Raw genomic sequence first — 21,325 nt, 5'->3', positions numbered from 1 at the left:
GCATCCTGCCAAGCACCCGCAAATCAATGAATAAAACTTCACGCAAAACTCAATTTTCAACAAGTTTTCCGCATTCTAAACACATTTTTCTTGAGCCCCGCCCGGCAAACAATTCGAAACGACACAATGTGGCCAACACCAGAAACCCCGAAAGCCGAGACTGAAACTCGAAATTAAGGCCAAGACGTCATGATAAAAACTTTTGTCCCTTTCAGATGCTTGCTTCGCTCTGGTTTATTTTTTTATTTGCCCTGACGAAGGCGGTTTCTTGCCTTTCACACGCCAACTTGAACTTGACGCATGTTTGTTGGCAAACAATCCGACTTCTCACGCCCCCAGAAAACTCAAGCGGGCTGTGTTTTTGACTCATTAAAATGCGCGGCATCGGGTCGGTGCCATCAAGGAAAGTTAAAGCCCGGCCAGAGGGCGAGGGATGTGGCAGTGGGTTGGCGAAGACATCCTGCGGGTGGCCAAAAGGACCTGACCTGACCCGACTCGACCTGAACCGAGCTGAACTGCCGTTCGGCATCGGCGTCTCTGAAAGGCGGCCAAACAAATCTTATTTAATTTGGATTTGGCGCCTTGGCACGTCAAGTTCCATTCGATTCAGCAGAGATGGCATCGTGCGGGAGGAACCAAAAGTGGGTCAAAGAAAAAGGTTTTAAATCTGCTCTTAAATCCCCACGAGCTAGTATTGATAAAAAAAGTATGCAAAATGTATTAAAACATTTTACAAAGGCTTTTAAATTATTAGTAGGAGGATAAATAATATTTTGTATATAAAATTCATTATTTTTGGGCACAGACTCACGCTTTCCAAACACGTTTCTTGGCATTGGTTCACCATTATTAATCAATTCGCTGTAGCTTTTCGAAATAGCTTCCAAACTATTTCCCGCCGACAGTTGGCCTTGCCAATCTCGTCACGTTGTCATCGCTGACGGGAGTCCTGCCACCCGGTCCTCGGAAGGACGCAGCTGTTGCTCCAGGAATCTCAAGTGCATTTGAATGGCTTGCTAACTTGCCGCCTCACCGAATCGCCGGGCTGCTGCTGCTGTTTGCCAAAGTGTTAAATGTCATGAAGGGAATGCGCAGCTGGGCCTTTGAATTTATGGAATTTCCACTGCGCATTTACATTTACTACATGCCATATTTATTATTTATGCTCACTGCCGAAGGGGCGTCGAATGGCGGGGGGAAATCAGCCAATAGACGGGCTGACAAGACGCATTTTCCACTGATGTCTAAGTCAAAGTGGAACCCCCTCTGCCATCCGGTTTGCGCGGCATTTCCGCTTTTTATTAGTTGCAAAAGTTTTTCCTTCGCTTGTCAAATATTTTATAGCTGTTGCACACATTTTCCCAGGAATTTCGGCTTTTCTATACAGTTTTATAATTATTTTTTTTATTATAAAAACGGTCACTGGGCGTCCGTGGACGGGCTGAACTTCCGCAACGCTTTTGAAAAGTGTAAATTGAATTAACGCCGAAAAATTATGCAGCTCCAGTTGGCCATTTTATTATTCTCGGCACTCAGTAAAATGAGTGCTGCCAGCACATGCATGTCTGGCATATTAATTAAAGTTAAATTGATTTGCCGAAGCTCGACAGGAGCATGGCTCAAAGTCTGACTGAATTAGCCATCAATTAGCAGTCATGACAGACGTTAATTTTAGGGAGGGAAAAAGAGTGCCAGTTCAGTGAATAAAGGGTAGTTCAACGCCACTCATTCGTAATAATATATGTTTTATGAACAACTAGTTTGAGCTGCTTTTAAAGCATTAACGTCAGAACAAGCTTATAAAATAATCAATTAAATATATTTTAAGTCCAACTAAATGTAGGACAGCTTTTCTAGTCCTATCTAACTCATCTTCCGAAGAATGCCAACTATTTAATTCCATTTTATTTTCGAAAGATTCTTAGACCTCTAATGTCCCGAATTCTTGCTCCTTCCTTGGCACAAAATACCCAACAAAGTATTTCGAAGCAGGCGGCCAGAAATACAAGTCCTTGAATAACATTTCAACAACATTAATAAATTAGTTCAAGTAATTGAAACTTTGCGGTCGTTCGGGAAAGAGAATGGAAAAGTTTTTTGTTGTCCGCTATCAAAAGGACAAATGGAATTATTGTGAAAATAAGCAGAAATCGCTTTGTGACAAATCGTTGAATGGTCCCCAGGACCGGCCTCAATGTTGTTGACAATGCCTGGGGGAATTGATAAAAGATTATTTAATTCTTCAGTCTGGCAGTCAGCGAAGCGAGTCTAGGGACCGAAAACGATTTTTCCAAATGGAAATTCACCAAGTAACTTTCGGTCTTGAGGACTCTTTCAGGTGTCGAGTGACAAGTGACCAATTAGACTAATTCGCGCAGTCAATAAAGTCTAGTTAATTAAGCGACAGCTTGGCCCGCCCTCCTGCCCTTATCAATTTCCCCGAAAAACAATTAATCATTTACACGCTCATTATACTTTAAACCTGGCTAATTTGAACCTAATTCGACTTGGCCAACGGAATGCCCGAACGAAATTTCGGGCGGAAAATAGTCGACAGGATTTGCCCCTTCCTTTCGCCTCCCTTTCATGGCAGTGGGTTTAATTGAGCTGGCTTCAATTGTGCTTGAAATTTGCACGATTAGCGGAACGTTCCGACAGATAAGCGTTCTGGAATTGAATCCGGGCCAAAAGGAATTCGACTAGATTGTTGGCTGGGCCACAGAATCCGCCAACGGCACTGTGCAATGAATCATAGCTCTTTATCGCCCAAGTTTTAATTAATGGCATAAGAATCGGAATAAATTTCACAAAAATTTCAAAGTCTTATATAACATAAATATGAATAATTAATTTATTTTTTAAATATTATTCTCGGTCCATCTTTCAATTCCAAGAAACATTGCCACTTCTGTTTGCCCCTCGCATCTACCACAATTAACATTAATGCGGCTGGCCTCAACGGGTTAAAAAGTCCGGCACCTACTCAAAAAACCCGTTAGGTAATTAAGTAGAAAATTGTTAAAATTAACAAAAAAGAAAAAGAGAAGAAAGCACTAAATCGAGAGCTTCAATGAGCCCGCCCTAAACTGCAGGAGATTTTCGGCTGCTCGGCGGTGGCAAAGTCTCAGACTGCTTAGGGAAAATTAATTAAAAATAAACATGGCACACGCTTGTACTTAAGGAATGCCAACCAAAATAGACCGCAGGCGGCTGAGGGAAAAAAATAAAAGAAAAGAGAGGAAAAACAAAGGAGGCGAGGAGGAAAAACCCATATCCAGACAAATAAGAAAAATGAAAGCCGGGCTAGCCAAATTCCAAACAAAAGCTCACGAAACACTTTGCGGCCACAAATCCGAGACGATAAGAAAATAAGTAACAAGGAACCGGAGAAAAGAGAGTGCAGGAAGAAAGGACCTGGCCAGGATGGGGAAAGCACCAAGGGTATTTAGTAATTACGTCAAGGGAGCGATGGGAGCAGGATGGGCGATTAGGAGCAGAAAGGAGATCCCTGGCCAGGTGAAAATTGCATTAAAAATGTTCTAGTAGGGGCACCATGTTCCCCTGCACTGTCAATTAATATCACAAAATTGGGTATTCCCTTCTATAACTTTAACATTTTTTTACTTACAATAATATATTTAAATTTAAATTAGTTTGATATTTTTTTATTTATTTGGGACATATTTTTTAGATATGGTTTCAGATTTTACTTAAACGCTTTAAAAAATATTTACAACTTTTTATTTATATTTATTTATTGCTTGCTTATTAATTTTTTCTGTGTAATAACCTAGGCATGCGAGCTGCCAAAACGAGGCTCGATTTACCCCACATGCAGCAAACATATCTGGGGTTGTCCAGTGGGCTGTGGGTGGTAAATTACGAAGGTGGATCCGGCAAGGTGGTGCTCCATGGGTCAGACATATGAAAACTTTAGCACTCAGGAAACAGGAAACTATTGTTCTGCGGTGTCTGCCTCCTGGCCTCAGCGGTAATTGTCCGGCCCCCAAAAGCATTCCCGACCACCAAGCCACCCAATCCGCCCACCCACTAGGTCACCCCCTTCCATTGTTGTTGCGGTAGGCCAGGCAATGTCAAACTGCCTGATGTTTGATGCATGCCATATCTATGCAGCTAAGCATATATATAGAAGTTGGATGTTATTGTGTTCCTGGCAGGTAATTTGCGTTTAATTTGCTGGTAACTTTGACCCCCTTTTCATAGGGGGAACAGTGCATTTGACATCGGCCATTCAGGTCAAGGCAATAAACCCTCTTTTTATGCAGTTTGAAAATAAAACTTAACCATTTTAACTTATCTATTAGATTAGGATAGCCTTTGGTGTTGATTCTCAGCAAGTTTTTTAGAGCACAAAAAGGGTCAGGGGTTTCTTCTTTGTTTACTTGCTAAATTAAATTTGCTTAGAACATTCAGCCTCTGATATGAGCCAAGTTATTTACTCAAAAATCCACAGCAAAATGCAAAGATCCGAAAATTACTTTAACATTGCAACCAATAAACCACAAGGAAAAATTCATGTAAAATTGATTTCAATCCAAGCAATATTTATCTACAAGCCAGAATAAATAAAAGAAAAATAGAATTTTCATGTGGATGGCTAAACTTTGTTAAGAGAAATATGAAGGAATATTAGAACGCCAAAAGAACAGTAAGGGAAAAATCGCAAATGCATTCTGCATCAAACGAGAAGTATAATAAAATATTAAAATAAATCAAGAGGAAAAAACATGCTATAGAACGAACATATGTACGAGGAATATTCGAAGCAAAAAATATTTATATCCGTAAAAGATAAGCATATTTCTAAGGGAATATTGCTCAAGGAAAAGGACTCAGTGGAGTGGGTGATTTTGAGAGCAACAATGAGAGCCGATTATCAGCTTAGTTTCCTAGTTATTTCGTATTTACAAGTTTACTTTGTGTCTGTAGAGCACGCCAATAAAATGGCCAAGATGGATAATACGAGAATGAATACCTTTTAAAGGTTGCTGTATTTACCATAAATTAATTGAAATTCCTTAAAAGTTAATTTATAGATAGTTAATTAAAGTTGTTTGAATCCGGTATATAGGTTTGTACTATAATTAGACTTTTGAATACTAATGAGGAACACAAAGTTTCTACGCTAATACGAAGCAATTAATTACTCATTTCCAAAGAAAATGGCAATATTTTGAGCTCACTTTGCCTGGCAAAACTCGTTTTCATTCATCGGAAATCTCTGTTCCTCTTTGAATGACGAACTTTTATTGAACATTTTGTTTCCCCGCCAGGCTGAGCAAATCAAAGCGAATTAAGGCTGTCAGCTCAAAGCCAGAAATTCGTCTTTCAATAAATTGCTAGCTGCCACTCCCCTCTGAAAAGCGAAGAAAACTCAGTTTCGGATTTTTCCACTCCGCTTTTATGTGTCATTGAACTGCAGCAGGCAAGTGGAAATTAACGCAGGCCGCTTTAATTTGCAATTTCAATTCATTTGGATTTATCGCAGTGCCCGTCTCCTGCCTTGCCTGCTGATTTCTAGACAATAAAGCCCGTTTCGGAGTGCATGTCGGGCAATAATATATTAACAGGGGCAGCTCCCCCTCTCGTCGCACAAAAACTCCACCCGAATCTATTCACCCTCGTCCACAAGTCTCCGACCACCCCTCCGGTCGCGTGTCCTGGCCAAATTTCGGCTGGCAATCAAAACGCATTGCCAATCAATTGATTTACACAAAGCCTCCCACCCGCTAACATGTCTGATTTGGCAAATAGCTGTCATTGGGTTATCATAATGTCACTCGCAGGGCTCTGGGCAGACATGTCTATTCTGGGGAAAGGCTCTGACCGAGGCTTTGTTTTCCCTCTGACAGGATTTTTCCTCAGCCAGAGAAAATAAATACGTCCCACTTAATAATTCCCATTTGGAATTTTTAATCCAAAAGTAGTTGCTTATAAAACAAAATAAATAATTGCCTCCGTTTAGCCTTTATATTATGTATCTGTTAAGTAATGAAGAAGTTATTTGCATTTCCCAATTTCTTAGCCAATAAGTTTCCAAGTTGCATTAAGAATTTAGGCAAGGTGACAAACTCTATGGCTTCGCTTCTAAGCCAGGCCAAACAAATTGACCGCATCTATCTTGGCTGCCGTCACCTCTGTTCACCTAATTAAACTAATGCAATCCTCGGCCGAAAATCAACAGCCAGAGTGTTAAGTCAAGCCAGGATATAAGCTCGTATGTGGGATCTGCAGGACTCTGGTCCTCGGACCGGACTTGTTTTCAGCCCGGACAAATAGGATAACAAAACATGGCAAAACAACAAAGCCACTGAGGCGGCTGGCGAAGAAGTTCCGCAGAAGACTAAGTTAAATTTATAGGCATTGAGGGCAGGAATTGCAACTTCCGGCTAAAACACACACACACACACACACACACACATGCATGGACGTTCGGGGAATTCCCCAGATTCTGAGGACTGGCAACTTCATTTCACAGTGGCCGGGAACTTTAGAGAAGTTCGCCCTGCACGAAACGACGACAAGGACGAGATAAAATATAAATGGTTTCGGTTTACTTGCGAGTGGGCGGACACACTCGTACATACTGCTCATATATCGATGTATGTATATACACAACATCCTGGGGAAGCGGAAGTGCCACTGATAGCCGTCACATGCTGGAGATTTACTTATTAATGCCCGAGTCCTGAGTCCTGAGTCCTGAGTCCTGAGTCCTGAGTCCTCTGTTCCTGGGCCGACATCCTGTTCGGCGGCGAGAGGCGTCCCTTGCTTTGTTTTGAAGTCGCTCCATTGGCCCCTCTACCTTTTTTCGGCTGCTCCTCTGTTGACTCTCGACACCCTTCTGTGTGTTTGGAACGTAATTTGTGCCCCCGAGGAGGTCGCAGGACAAAGGACACTGCAGTCAGCCGGGAGGACAGGCTGTTGCTTCGTGCTTTTAGTGACTTTGACAGTTTTATACGATTTATGTCATGGTAAATTAAAAATTACGCGTGCTCCCACTTTCTTACAAGTAAACCGAGTTCCGTTCCGCCAGCGGAGGGTTAATCCCAGGGGTGGATGAGAGTGGGTGTGCGTGGGGGTGGGTTAAGTCCATTGAGTGGGTGAGATTAGAAAATAAAGATATAGAAAATGGCATAGGGGTTGCTCGGTAATGTTTCTATCTCAGATCGGATATATGAAATAGTTTTTATGGAGAAAAACTTTTGATATATGGTTAGAATTTACATAATGGTTTATATGACTTGACAAGAAATGAAAACTTCTAAGGGGGTTGAACAACAAGAGATTCGTAGTTGCAGAAAGCATTTGCGATTTTTTTAAGAAGTCCAATTCAATGAGCAAATGACTTGATAAGAGCGAGCTTTTCATCATCAATCTAAATTTGCTGGCGAAATCTAAAGCTTCATCAGTTCTATTCAGCATTACGTGGATTCCCTTCACACATTTTTCCCATTTACAAGCCCAAGCATTTTTTATTTCCCCCCGTGAAATGGGAGCTCACAAAAAATGTATAAAATTTCGCCGGCGAATCTGGAACGTTAATCTCTTCGTTAAACTCAAGTTATTTACAGGTCAACAAGTCAGCAGCTCTTTTCGCGATAGAAAAGGTAAAAGTGCAGAAAGTACAAAAAGGAAACCTTGAACCCGCCCAGTCCACGAGTACAAATAGAGTTCCCCTCGGCCTAAACGACCATTTAACAGACACTTGTGTGGCCCATTTTGTTCGTCGTGCCACGACAAATTGTGTAAAAAATAAAATAGGTTGGTATGGTGGACAAAAAATGCAGAGAAAGCCGGGGAAATTTAACAAATCCTCAAATAATTTGAACGTCTGGGCGCAACACCCCCTCTCTATGGCTTTTTGGGGGCGTGGCAACACGGTAACAGTATAAATTTCCACCTGTGCTCCGTGCGAGGAAAAACACGCTGCCACTGCAATTTTCGCCTTTCGCGTCGGAAAAGTGAATGCAAAAGCGAGCAAGAATCGCCAAAAAAAGGAGAGGGAACCTAGTATTTCACACACACACCGAAAGGGAGATCGAAAAAGGATAATAAAAAGCTCATTGCTACAAATTCCTGCACAATTTCCAGTGTTAGATTAGAAACGAGAGTCGAGGGGCCAAGGCGGGAGTAGGTTCCAAAAGGCGACCAGACACCGCATGAAAAGCGGGTCCCTTCGTTTTTCGACTCATTCCAGAGGCCAGCACTTTTGCCACCCTGTCCCCCTGCCACTTTCTTTTATTATTTAGCCCAGCTATGCGAGTTTGCCGCCCACTCAGCTGTTTGATCCTTGCACTTTTTCATAGCTTTTCACCCCACAGCCGCCCTGCTTTTCCGCCCAACTATCTATTCTGGTTTCGTTCTTTTTTTCTCGTACTTGAACATTTCCCACGTTGCTTTACACTCGGGCACTTGTTCGTGGGATTTTATGAGCTTAGTTGGCGATTTAGCGATGCTTGTCTTATTTAGTTTTTAAATAAATGGCCAAGGATGTTAAGTTGGCTTTGGGTTTTTCACTCCTGGGCAGAAGTGCCTAAAACTTGTTGGCTATCTGATTCTAGGATTTGGGTATTAAATATCTTTAAGGTTGGTTCCACATTGGCCGTGCCATTCCACGAGTCTGTGCACAATTACAGAGCGGAAGCCATTAAATTGTAATGTAGCATCCCCCCAAAAGGCAAGCGAAAAGTGGAAAATGTGCCATTAAAAGCCAAACACCAAGGAGACAACTCTTTAAGGGTAAACAAAAATGGGGGGCGGACAGACTGGCACGGGTTTTTGTGCTTAAATTTCATAATCAACACAAAGGACAGACTCAGACATGGAATCAGACTGCGCTGAATGGCTGTGCGGCTTCAGCGATCCTGCGAAAAGGACGAGGCGACTTGGTCAGAATCGGTGGTCGTGGTCCTTTGAATGCAAGGACTACAGCTCATGTGTTTGTGACTGACGGAGTGGGTCTGTGTCGGTGTCTGTGTCTCTGTTTGTGTTTGTGCAGGACAAACAACAACAGCGGGAGCATTCATTTTCGCTAAACCAGAAGAAGCGACATCAAAATGCATTAAGCTGAAATTGTCAACAATTTTTCAAGCCACCCCCAAGGGACGAGGGAGCATCGGCGTCAGCATCCCCGACGCGTTGGCGTCAGGTCCGCCTGAATAAACCTCCCTCTGTTTCGGGAAACGCAGGCTGATAACCCCAGATGGCAGTCAAATCTGGCTGAATAATGACTGCACAATGTCGAGGCACTAATAGTGCTCGATGGGGTCTGAAAAGGGGAGTTTGGTCTGGCAATCGTGTTGGGTTACAGACCGAAACGGGAATTTACATCTTCAGCGTCATCACAAATTATGATGAATTTGGCGCCAGATATCCCCGGGTACTTCGGAGGTTGTGGGCTAAGTGCTGAGCACGAGCCACCCCAAGTTTCCTGCTAATAGAAAATTAAAATGCCTGCTCGCAGTCTCGGCCCATCTGTTGCATAAGTGTAGGTGTAACTCAAAAGCCAAGCTCCATAAACTTGCACTTTGCAAAGTTTCCACTTGGCCAAGAATAAACTCATAGTTGCTAGCCAGTTTCTTCCATACCATGTGGTCAGCCGGGCAAATGCCGCTCTTGGCCAGGAGTTCATGTGGAAGGGAAATTATGTGCCAGTTCGGGTCATGGTCCTGGCCAAACTTTTCAGTTGGCTCCTTCATAGTTTTACTCTTTTCAATTAGCCGGCCCTAAGTTTCCGAAATATGCTTTGACAGAAAGTGTCATAATTTCAGCAGCTGGGAAGAGGTATCCTGGGGTCAAAGTTAAATTTATTCACAACATGGGTTAACTTAGCAGCCCAAGAATGTCACCGGGCAAAGAAAGAGAAGGGAAGTTTGAAGTGGTACTTAGAAACTATGTTGCCAATTCATCTGACCGATAATGGGAAACTAAGTACGATACATTTTAACCCTTAAAAAAAATAATTCTGTTAAGTAAGTTTATAAGCCAAAAAAATATAAAGCAGTTTTATTTCAATTATAGAACATTTCTTCAAGAACACAACCATTTGTAAAGCCGGCGAATTTTTTGGTTGGATCTCCATAGCCGTTTCTAACAGAAAGATTCCAGAACATGTCTTTATTTACTTCCTATACAACACTGATCATTTAAAAAACATATAAAATATTTTGTTATATTGTTGAGTGCTTAGCCATAGAGTAAGTTCACACATGGAATGTTATAAATATAGGAATATATTTGTATAAGAATTATGATTACTCATTTTTGTATTCTTACATTGGAAATGACCTTCTAAAAGGAGGTGTACTAAACCCGATGAGCCCCATGACCACCGTCCAATTCGATTATACTGCAGGGCTGGCCTAATCCAACTAAACTCTCTGGCCCGCACAGAACTAACCAACACGCAGAGCAATCTGTTAACCGAACCGACACTCGGAGCACCCCATCTGCTCCTCCGGTGGCCGGGTGTAAGTCAGAGCGCTGCTGGACATTTGCTCGACAGTCGAGCATGGCCGGCACTTCTTAATATATGCCATGCATGTTGCATAAACAAGATTTAAACAAAAGGCGGCGGCTGAGGCAAATATTTGCCGCCGCGTGTCGCCAACAATGAGGTTGGATGCTCTCCAAGGATTTGGAGTTGGATGGCTACGGGTGGGTTGCCAGGACTCGGCAGGAGCTGGCCTGCTGAATCTGCCTTTTCACTGCCACTGCGATGTCGAGTGCGGTCTCGTTTTTACTTTGTGTGCCACTCACGTTGTGCTCGTTATTCATATTTATTGCACACGTTGTGGGGACGTAGGACGTAGTTGTTCCACCTCCTCTGGAGGAGTCCTGCGGGACCCGGCCCCCCTGCTCCCCCCCGGCAAATGTCCGGGTTGCATGTGCATTGTCCTTGCCAGTTGGTGGGCAGAAGATCGGGTTACGGGGCCTGGGGCTTGTGGATCTGGGATGGGGGGCTGGGGGACTGGGGGACTGGGGCTGGGGGTCTTCATAGGCGTGCTCCTCGTGTCTGGCTGTAAAAACTTTGCAATTACAGTTATTTGATGGGATTTGGAGAGCACCTCCCACAGTCGTGCTGGCTTGTTTGGACATTCATTTGTTGCCGGATTGTTGCAACCTTGTCTATTTAGTGTGGCATGAAATGGAAGCCGCAGCCGGCAGAAGGCGCTAAATGACAGAGGCACAACCGGAAAGTCTAACCTAATGAAATGGAATTGAGTTGCAGTGGGGGGAAATCGCCTTTTAATGGCAACATAGCTAGAGTGCTTCTCAAGGGCATGGCAATTGGATTAAAATAACCCCCTTGGGTAATGACAGGTTTTAGAGAGCTCTTTGTTAAGATAATACCTTACAATTTATAAAAAATAATTAACGCAGTCAAAAATGTACATACTTCTTAAATAAAGCCTAACAACAATTTTAAAATTCACCCCACAATATAATCCCTTAAGACTTTAGTATAAAATATTTAATCCCCATCAAATGCTTACGTAGCAATAAAAGAACAAATATTTCCTGGCGAATTCATAAATGGGCGAAAAATGTTTGATGGCCCTTCAGCAGCGTTACATTTTTTACGACAAGCGGATAAAATCATTTTTAATTTCATCTCACATAATCAGCCTACAATTTATTCATATTTTATTGGGGAAAAACAATAAATGCAAACAGGTGGAAGGGAGAGGGTTGATTTCGCCTGGGACACTTTTGCCCTTCGCCGGTTATAAGCTGATTTATAATGCCAAGCTGGGACGAGAAAAAAATGCATGGCTGTAAAACAGGAAATCAGCCATACGTACAAATGTCAGGAATATCCTGAAAATAAATGTATATATTTATAAATATGTATGAAAGTGCGAGCATATGGGTGTGTGAGTGCTCAGTCAGTTAGAGATTTGTGGCATATAACGATGCCGAAAGCCATGTCAATACGTGATCAGAATAGATATTAAAATGGCCAAATTTCAATAGGGGAAAGTCGGTATCGAATTACTCTTTCCTTGAAAATCAATTTAGAATTTAATTCTGTTATTTGATTGTATTCTTATAGCAAGCCTTTTTATATAGTTTTTAAGTTTCAGTATAAAGTTGTTGTTTGATTACATTAAATCGTATGTTTTCTAAGAGTTATTAACTTCCTAATAGAAAGATTTTGAAAATTAAATATAACCATTCACTGGAAAGGGTAAAAGGCCATCTAAAATACCATGGGAATTGTCAAGTCAATAAAAACCGTTTGGGATTTATTTAATAAAAATTCCAAATAATAAAACATAAAATGACCGTAATAAATTATGCACAACGGCCGTAAACCAAAAAGGAAGAAACAGAACGCCATCGACGAAATACAAAAATTAAATGATAATAAAATAAAAGCAAACAGTGAATTAAAAATGCGATGATTTCTTATCGCCTGCAGTTGATTTCTATTTGGCACGGCCCCGGGGATTTGTTTGTTCAGTCCCTTTTCGCTGAAAGCATGGCAGCTTTAAATAATTAAATATAATTGTTAGTGGACTGTTTTCTGATTTGCCATGTTATTGTTATTGTTTCATTTCAGAGCTGGCCGAGGCTTTAAGAGATGTCCGGGTTCGAGTGCCGCACGCGGTGAGGCGCAGCGAGAAGGCCATACTGAAGTGCTTCTACGACATCGAGGATGACAGCCTGTACTCCGTGAAATGGTATAAGGGCAGGCGGGAGTTCTACCGATACACTCCCAAGGAAACGCCGCCCATGAAGGTCTTTCACTTCCCAGGCGTCAAAGTGAAAGTAAGTTGGAAGCCATTCCCTGGGACTAAGTCATTATTATTTTTATATTACTCGAACCAATTAGTAAAAAATCCATCAACAGGCTAATATCTTATAATGAAAAATCTAATTTAAATATTTGTTTTTAAACTTAAATTTCACCTATTTACATTTTTACACCTCGTCGATTACCATATCACACCTTTCGTTTGTTAACCAACACAGAGCTGCTGTTCCAATAAATCTGGCTCGGGAAACTATGTTATTGCCAGCGAATTTTCATTCTAGTTTTCCCATGCCATTTGAAAAGCCAATAAAGGAGGGAACAGAACAAATGCAAAAGTCAAAGCCAAATAAATTAAACTAAACTAAACGGGTTGCGGCTTTAACAATGTGAAACATTTGCATTTCCAGGGCATTCGAATCCAGCGAAACGCTACAGTTAACAAGAAGGGGCAGGCACATGTGAAATTTCGATGCGCAATCAAATCAAAACACGGTTTTTAACTTCCGCTTCATGGCAGTTGGGAGCCGGAAAAACAGAATGCGGCACACGTGTGCCGAACTTTTCGATTCCCATTTGGAGACTTGGCTTCGTTTTTTAGTTTCAAAATGCGTTCAACGTAGCCGGCAATATTTTTCAATAAATATTGGCATTTTTAAATTGGTTTGAAAATTATTCAGGCGCATAGAAAAAACACGCTGGCATTTTATTTATTTGCTTACTGCTTTTGTGTGTACTTCGTATTTTTCATTCAAATTTCTGTTTCCAACTCATGTGACAAAAAATACGATAAAACGCATTCTTTTCATTTGAAGAGTTGCCATTTATAGAAAATTCCGAAAATAGCGCCCGAATAGAATTGTTTGCCTGCAATAGGGAAAGAAAGCAGAAAAAGAAGGGAAATGCACAGTGTTCTGCCGAGAATTTTATACAAATATTGAAAACGAGTTTGAGTGGTTACTTCTAAGGCAATAATTACTCAACCGAAACAACTGGTAAAATAAGCTTTAAATAATTGTTTATTAACAAACGACAGTAAAAATAAAAAATATGACTTACCCGAAATGAAAAATACCTCAATTATTGAAAGCCCCCATTAAATATGTGTAAAAAGAATATAAGTTTATGATACCCGGAAGTAATCCAACGAGATACAGCTACGTTTGTTGAAGTTTTTCATCTGGCCGGCCAGAGCGATATGTATAAATAAATATGGGTGTATGTAAGCTCTGGACGGCTATAAAAACAGTCCTTTTATTTCACTCACCTGGACTTTTATTAACTTTTTTGCAGCGCATGTCCTCGAACGAGAGCCAAGTGGTGCTCGATGCGGTGACAATGGCTACATCCGGTAAATACAGTTGCGAAGTATCGGCGGATGCGCCCTCATTTCATACATTAATAGCGGCAGCAGAACTGGAAGTTATTGGTAAGTAAAAAATGCACTCGCGTAAAAATAATTCACAGCAAAAACACATCGGAAGGGCTACTATTTATGTGAATCTGAATCTGCTGAATTTCTTTAAAGCATCGAACTGAAACTGAGCAAGTGAGGGCAAATATTAAACTAATTTGGATCTCCAAAAATATATAAATTCCAACAAAATTAATTTTAAGTTCGAGTATATCTCTCGACCGAGAGCAAGGCCAGGCCAGAAAAGTTAAGCTTCCCCGAGGCGAGGAGTCAAAGACAGAGACAAACTTGCCAACTTGACCGAACTGTCTTATTCAATTGGCCAGGCCAAATGGAAGTGCTGCTCCTAGACAGACTCAAAATACTTGTGTGGGGATTGTGGACATAAAACTTAAAAATAAACTCCGGGTTCGAATGTTTTGGCAGTTAAGCAGACAAAATACAAACAAATTTAGGGGTAAACGAGATAAAGATGAAGACATTTAAGCCGGCAAACAAAGTGAAAGCCTTGAGAGCAAACATTTGGCCAATGCCAATGGAGACGGTCAATAAACTGCCAAACGGGCTGTGTGGGTTGTGGATGTTGACGTAGGTGAGCTCAAATTGGCTTGACAAACTTTTGAAAGTGTCTATTTCATGTTTATATGTCACAAGTATGGGGATATGTGACTGCTAGTTTGCATTCTGACTTTCAGGGATATCGGTCAGCAGGAGAAACGAGGTTTTTCGAAAATGGGCCTCGAAAGGATGCACTTGGAAAAAAGAGTATATATCTTTTATAGTTATAAGTAAAAACAAATAAGTAGAGCTCGTTCAACATATTTTACATCAAAACTTCTACCTGAAAAATGCCAATTATTCTTTGAAGAATCTCTTCTTGGAATCATCTAATCAGATGTAATTCCAATTAGTTTATCATATTTTTTTCTATTCAAATAATAATCTTGACAAGCTTGATTGAATTTTATGAACTATAAGTTATATTTATCTTTATTTAAATTGACAATTAATTTTTCAAAGTGTTGGGGCAAAAATCCGATTGCAATATTTTGATGTTTGCCTTGGGTCCCTCGCAGCCCGAAATTAAAATTCCAACTCTGCCGACCTGGAGAGTTCGTAATTATTTCAATTATGAAATGGACCTCACTCACACAGCTGTCGCTTATTGATTGCGCCACACACAGATACGCGCACACACGTGACGCACACCCACTTGGCAATGACAATTGACAGGACGACAGGTTGGGTCCGGATTTTGGTTTACGGAATGCCGCAGAGTATCAAAAATATAGTGACAATCGATCCGGTTTACCTCCGAGCTGATGCCGTTGATGCCAACTCATTTCCCCTCTTTTTCTCCATTTTCCTTGCAGAAACGCCGCACAATGCGCCATTCATATCGGGCATTCGTCCTCGGTACCGGGTCGGCGACATATTGCGAGGTAATTGCACATCGCGACACTCGCGGCCGGCGGCCAATCTCACATGGACAGTGAATAATGAAGAGGTGAGTACCGCCCCCCTTTGGGGCATCCAGCCCCCATCCGACACCCCGAACCCCTCTCAAACAGAACCACTGGATGCGCCCGAAATTATGCAAACACAATTTTCTTGTTTTCAAGCGTTGGTATCTGCCGGGAATTTATGCGTCTGCTTTCCGGAGGGGGGGTTGGCCAGGGGGATCGAAAGGGGTGGAGGCCCCCGCCCTGTAATTACCAGAAAAACACACGCATTCGCGGAGATCAACGAAATGGCGACACGCCCCTTGCACCAGTCCACATTATTATTCCCGCCCCCTTTTTGGGCAACGTCAAATTTTAGGTGTAATTTTTTGTGCAAACTAACCATATCCATAACGCGGCGATTGGTAGAAAAACGAAAATGATTCTGGCAATGTGCGGAATGAAGAGGCAGTTAAAAGTCCTCTAGGGTCGGGGACCATTGCCAGCCATTTGCATATTACATTTCTCAATTATTTTGGGAACTTTTGGGTGCCTACTCAGTTACTAACGAGGTCGGCAGGCAAAATATGACTGGCATAGTCATTAAATTATGTTAAAGCTGAAATCGTAAAGGTCAGAACATTTCCGACGACTGTGGTTAAACAAGGAAAATTATATTGCTATTGCTAATCACTATGTGATTACTCAAATGTCTAATTAAAATGTTGCCGAAATCAAGCCATATAATAAATAAAAAACTCACATATCCTGAACAATCGGAAGAGGGGCTAGACGGAGATGGGGCACGCCGCGAAAGAGAGAGTGATGGGTTCATCATCAGCCAACGGCGAGCAATGCTTATTGATGCTGCATAATAGGTGCCACAGCGGAAACGGGGAAAATGGATAGCAGGCGGCTGGGAAAACAAGCCCAACACATACACGCACAACGAGATACGTACGAGCGCTCTTTAAGCCCCACACCTACACAGGCCGCAACATGGCTGCCTGGATGGTTGAATGGAAAAGCGAGTAACGCCGAACTGGTTGTCGAATTGAGTTGAGTTGGCCACGCTCGGTTGATTGGATGTGCGGGGCAAAAGCCCTCGCTATTTCCCACACCCCGCCGCTTTTGTTGGCCACAAAATGCGCTTAAACAATAAGCCAACAAAGACATACCGCCAAAACCAGGCAACAAATCAGCTAAATATACGCGAAACAACTGCAACATGCTAGAGTTCTATACAAAAAAGAAGTTTCTCCCATGTCGGGCCGATTTTAAAGTGAAAACGGGCCATATAGGGTAACTAATTGGCAGACAGTCAATCAAAGTGTCCAATCACAGTGTCCATGGGTAAAACACGTCGAGGATAATGGCTTTCAAATGCCAGAGCTAGGAACCAATAAGGGAAAGCCATTTCCATTTCACACATTATTTCAAGAAACCTTTTAAAAAAGTAATATCTGTCTTGCCAAATTTTCTAAAATCATTTTTCATGCATTACAGACCCTTAGAATTTTATTATCATCATATTATGCACCTTATAATCCCCATTCATACCACAATTTTCAGGTTAATCCCTCTCTGGTGCGTCATCATAAAATACTCCGAGACTCCCGCAATGACATGGAAACCGCCATTGTGGGAATTCATTTTGTGGTCACAGATCAGCACTTTGACAATGGCAAACTCAAGGTAAGTTTGATTTTCCACTTCTTGAACTTAATACCAATTATAAAGTAAATATCTTACCTAACAGCTGCGCTGCAGTGCCCAGCTGCACGATATCTACTGGAAAACCACAGAGAAGATTGTCCTCGAGGCGGATCTGTTTCCCAAACATGGCGGTGGAAACAGTGGGAATCATGTCAATCCCGACGATTTCTATGATCAGTATGCCCTGCACGAGGACCATTTGCAAAACAAGAAGAACAGCTATCTGACGCAGCTACAGGGTGAGTTCAGCAGCCAATTATTTCCCAAAACTCACACTACACAAGCACCATCAAAAGAAGAAAAATCTAACATGGGACTACAGGCGAACTTTGAGAGCTTCATTGATGCATTGGATGCATTGATTGAAATGAAAACAAATGTTTAACAACCCTTAAGAATTGAGTCCTAAATTAACATTGTTATAAAAGTTGCCAAAAATAATTATCCGAAAGTAAGAAGGCTTTAAAATAGAAATTCACACTTTAAAATAGAAATTCACACGTGAATAAAAAATTATATCCTACTAAAATTTTTGTATTTCGGATTTGGATTTTTTGTTTTATTGTCCTGTTTTGAATTTTTGAATTTTATAAAATTATTTTTATAGTTTAAGAATAGTAATTCTAACATGGAAACACTGGAATTTATGGTTGAAGCTACACAAGTTCGCCTGTAGTCAGATGGAGAAAGTACCGGAATACATCGAATACATGGCCTGCATTTCTGTCTGCATTTCTCTCTATTTCCCGCTAGACTTTCTTTTCTCTCCTTTTGTACCCTCAGGCGAAGAAGACGACGGCACCGAGGGTGGGCTGGGGGACGGAGGAGCCGCCTGGCGAGGAGCCGGTTCGTCCAGCTCCAGGAGCGCAAGTCAATCCCGGTGGATGGTCGGTGGATCGCTGATGGCGGTGCTCAGTTGGACGCTGGCCAGGCAATTAATGTCGCCGTTGCAGGCGGCGATGACAAAGGCCGGCGGTGCAATGTGCAACACGAGCGGAAGGTGCACAATCCGGCGGACAGGACCCGGACCCGGACAAGGACACGGACCCCTTGGAATGCGGGTCAGCGTGACAAAGCAAAGGCAGCGGCAAAGGCAAAAGCAGCGGGAGAGGGAGTCCTGCCTGCGGGTGTCGAAGTCCAGCTGGCAAGGATGCGGATGTGGATGCGACATCGGCAGGAGCAACAGCAGATGCATCAGGCAGTTAACATGATTCAATTGTCACACAACTCCAGTGCCACACTTCAGGGGTAGAAATTAAAGTGGAGTCCAGCTATAGCTATAGTTAGAGGATGCTCGATGTACGCTGTGCGATGTGGGGAGGAGTTCAGCCCAAGGCCAAGACCCAGAAGCGACTGCAGGATGTATCTAAAATACTTACACTAACACACCAGACACTCGTTTCAGCTAGCTCAAAGTAACTTCAAATGCATTTAAGAAGGGAATACCAAAACCAATGTAAGCCAGATACGCGAAATACAAGCAAAACGCCAGTTCATCATTAATGCAACGATATCTGTTTGTTCAACTTTTCCTAGGGCGGAGGTGGTCGGCAGGCTTACACTTTTAGCAGCTTTCCAATATTGCGATTCCAAGCCATTTTCCCATATTTTTGAATCAATTTTGAAGCCAATTCCGCCTGCTCCAGAGTTCATTTTACAAGGCAAATGAAAATTGTTGTGCTAAGCTTTTAACTTTAGGTTCTCTATACATTTATATATCGAAGTCAAGATTATTTATAAATCGTATAAATGATATTTATATATATGTATATGTTCTATATGAAAACCAAAGGATATATATATAAACGTACTACGCCTAAATGTAATTGCCCCCAAAAAAAAGAACCCCTAAGACACAAGATGTAAGGCAAAAGTAAGCAATTAGATCTTAAGTCTAAATATTGCCTATATATGTAAAAGTATATATGTATTGTACTTGTATATATTATATAAAAGGAACGAAAACCAAAAGGATCGAGATATGTATAATATAAGAATTTACGGTAGATAATCAAAATAAAAACAAAACAAAAGCGAGGAAAATAAACGGGCTCTTTTATTGGCAGGGGAAATTATTCTTTCAGACAATTAGTTCACAGATCTCAAGATCTCATCCACCCCTTAATTGCTACCTAACAGGAGGTGTGCCCAAAACCTTCATCATCTCTCTTTTTCCGCACAATAACTTGATAAATTGGCTCGCATTTGTCAGACCCTCGTGGAAGAAAAGGAAAAACAGTCCAAGATGTGCTCGAAAAGCAGGCCAGTAGCCCCGGGCTTTAATGATCTCGGGGCTTGCACTTATAACAAATGGCCAACAATAAAAGTGAGCCGGAATTGGGGACTCGAGAGGACATCTCGCCGGGGGACATTAGCCCGTGTTTTTGTGTTGTCCTTGTTGCTGGCAAACAATTAGCATAACTAAAACGCTCAATTAGGCGCCTAAAATGCTGCTGCACAAAAGACCCCCGATCCTTTGTCTTTATCTCTCGCTCCTTTGGACTAATGCAATTTTCACCTGGCTCCTGCTTTCATTTTATTACACATTTCTTCGCCTTTTTTGGCCGACCTCCTTTCGGTTTGTGAGTTTTCCTTGGTTTTTCCCTCCATTGTCTGTCGCCGCGTAATGTTTATTTTTAATTATATTTTTTCGCCCATTGCTGTTTTTGCCGTGGGGTTCCCATTCAGGGGGTCTTATTTTTGTGCATGTGCTCTTTGGTTTTTGCCGGCACTTGGCGGGTGTAATAAACGTTAATGGCGGTTGACCACAATAAGAGAAATGGTCGCACTTCGTTCTTGGCCGCATTTTATCGGCCCAAAGACAACTCGCCGCCTTAGAGGCATTAAAATTAATTGTCCTCGGCTTAATTGGGGATTTGTTATCAGCTGTTTAGCGACTTAATTATTTCCAAAATCCCTATCACAAAATCAGCCGAAATTAAATCATATTTTGGCAAAGTAAGAAAATCGTTCGCCATTTCGGGCGTAACTTTTGGCCAAAAGTTCCCGACAAAAAGCGGCTAAAAGCATTTAACAAGAAGTGCAAGAAGACGAAAGCCAGAGAACTTTCCATTCTATTTTGGATAGTTTTTTTTTTATTCTGATGTTGGCTGCAGCTAAAGAAAGTTTTCGCCGGCCTGGGCAAAAAACCAAAAGAAATCAGAACAAAATTTAATAAAGTTGCCGTCTTAGAGGGAAAGTAAAGCGGCTTTTAAAAATGTTGCAGGCGCAACTCGGCTTTTGCTTTTCACTTAGCCAACAACGCGAACAACAGGCAGATACATTTAAGAAGATGTAGCTACATATTCATAATGCCGACTTCCCCCCTGCCCGCCGTCGCCTCGTCGTTGTCCTGGGGATTGAAAATTTATTCAAAAGTCTGTCGAGTTTTGTCAAGTCTGGCACGAGGGCGGGGCGGCGGCGGGGGCGTGGCCGAGTCCTGCAAGTGGCTCCGCCCCAAGGATAATAACTTTAACTTGAAAAGTAGCCGGGCAAGCGGCTTTCCGTTGTTAGTTTCTCGCATTACCAGGACCCCGCGTGTAACTGAAATTTACATTCGGGTCTATGTCTAAGAACGGGAAAGTAAAAGCTGCCTGTTGTCATAATTGTGCAGAAACTCGGAGGCATCAAGATGTTTGCCATGAATATTATGTGTGATTAGGAGCACTTAAGAGGTCATCAGCGACGACGCAGCTGGGAAGGGTGGCCCATTGTAGATGGGCATTCTGTAGAATTTCGCATTATACTCTGGGGTTTTCCTCTTTTTCAGTGGAAATAAGTCAACTGAGAGCAGTAACACGTATAGAAGAACAATTTAAATTTAAGCTATGATTATTTTGTTTGCTGTAGATACAGTTGGGATACACAAATGATTGTCAAATAGAAGACTTTTGTATTTACGGGGAACATCAGAGGGAGACAGATTTCAAAATGATGTAAATGTTAAGATTATTTAAGATTTTCGCGGGTAGT

The 21,325-nt window shown here is 41.8% G+C and overlaps 1 protein-coding gene across 2 annotated transcripts in view; it reads left to right on the top strand.

The window, feature by feature from the left end:
- LOC108032798 (uncharacterized) overlaps positions 1-19,385 on the top strand; it is a 32,766-nt gene extending 13,381 nt beyond the window's left edge. Inside the window, exons 3-9 of one of the 2 annotated variants that reach the window (XR_007763501.1) lie at positions 12,590-12,798; positions 14,075-14,210; positions 15,569-15,702; positions 17,210-17,332; positions 17,397-17,592; positions 18,137-18,809; positions 18,890-19,385. Coding sequence is in view for 1 of the 2 variants with exons in the window: in XM_017106805.2 (XP_016962294.1) it covers positions 12,590-12,798; positions 14,075-14,210; positions 15,569-15,702; positions 17,210-17,332; positions 17,397-17,592; positions 18,137-18,564 (1,226 nt within the window). In the remaining variant the exon portion in view is untranslated. Of the gene's footprint in view, positions 1-12,589; positions 12,799-14,074; positions 14,211-15,568; positions 15,703-17,209; positions 17,333-17,396; positions 17,593-18,136 lie in introns of both variants that reach the window. The other variant, XM_017106805.2, reaches the window with a different exon arrangement.
- Positions 19,386-21,325: the final 1,940 nt, after the last annotated feature.

This window comes from Drosophila biarmipes, chromosome 2L, assembly GCF_025231255.1.
Source record: "Drosophila biarmipes strain raj3 chromosome 2L, RU_DBia_V1.1, whole genome shotgun sequence".
In the NCBI taxonomy this organism is placed as follows: domain Eukaryota; kingdom Metazoa; phylum Arthropoda; class Insecta; order Diptera; family Drosophilidae; genus Drosophila; species Drosophila biarmipes.
This window is presented reverse-complemented; position numbering and strand designations above follow the sequence as displayed.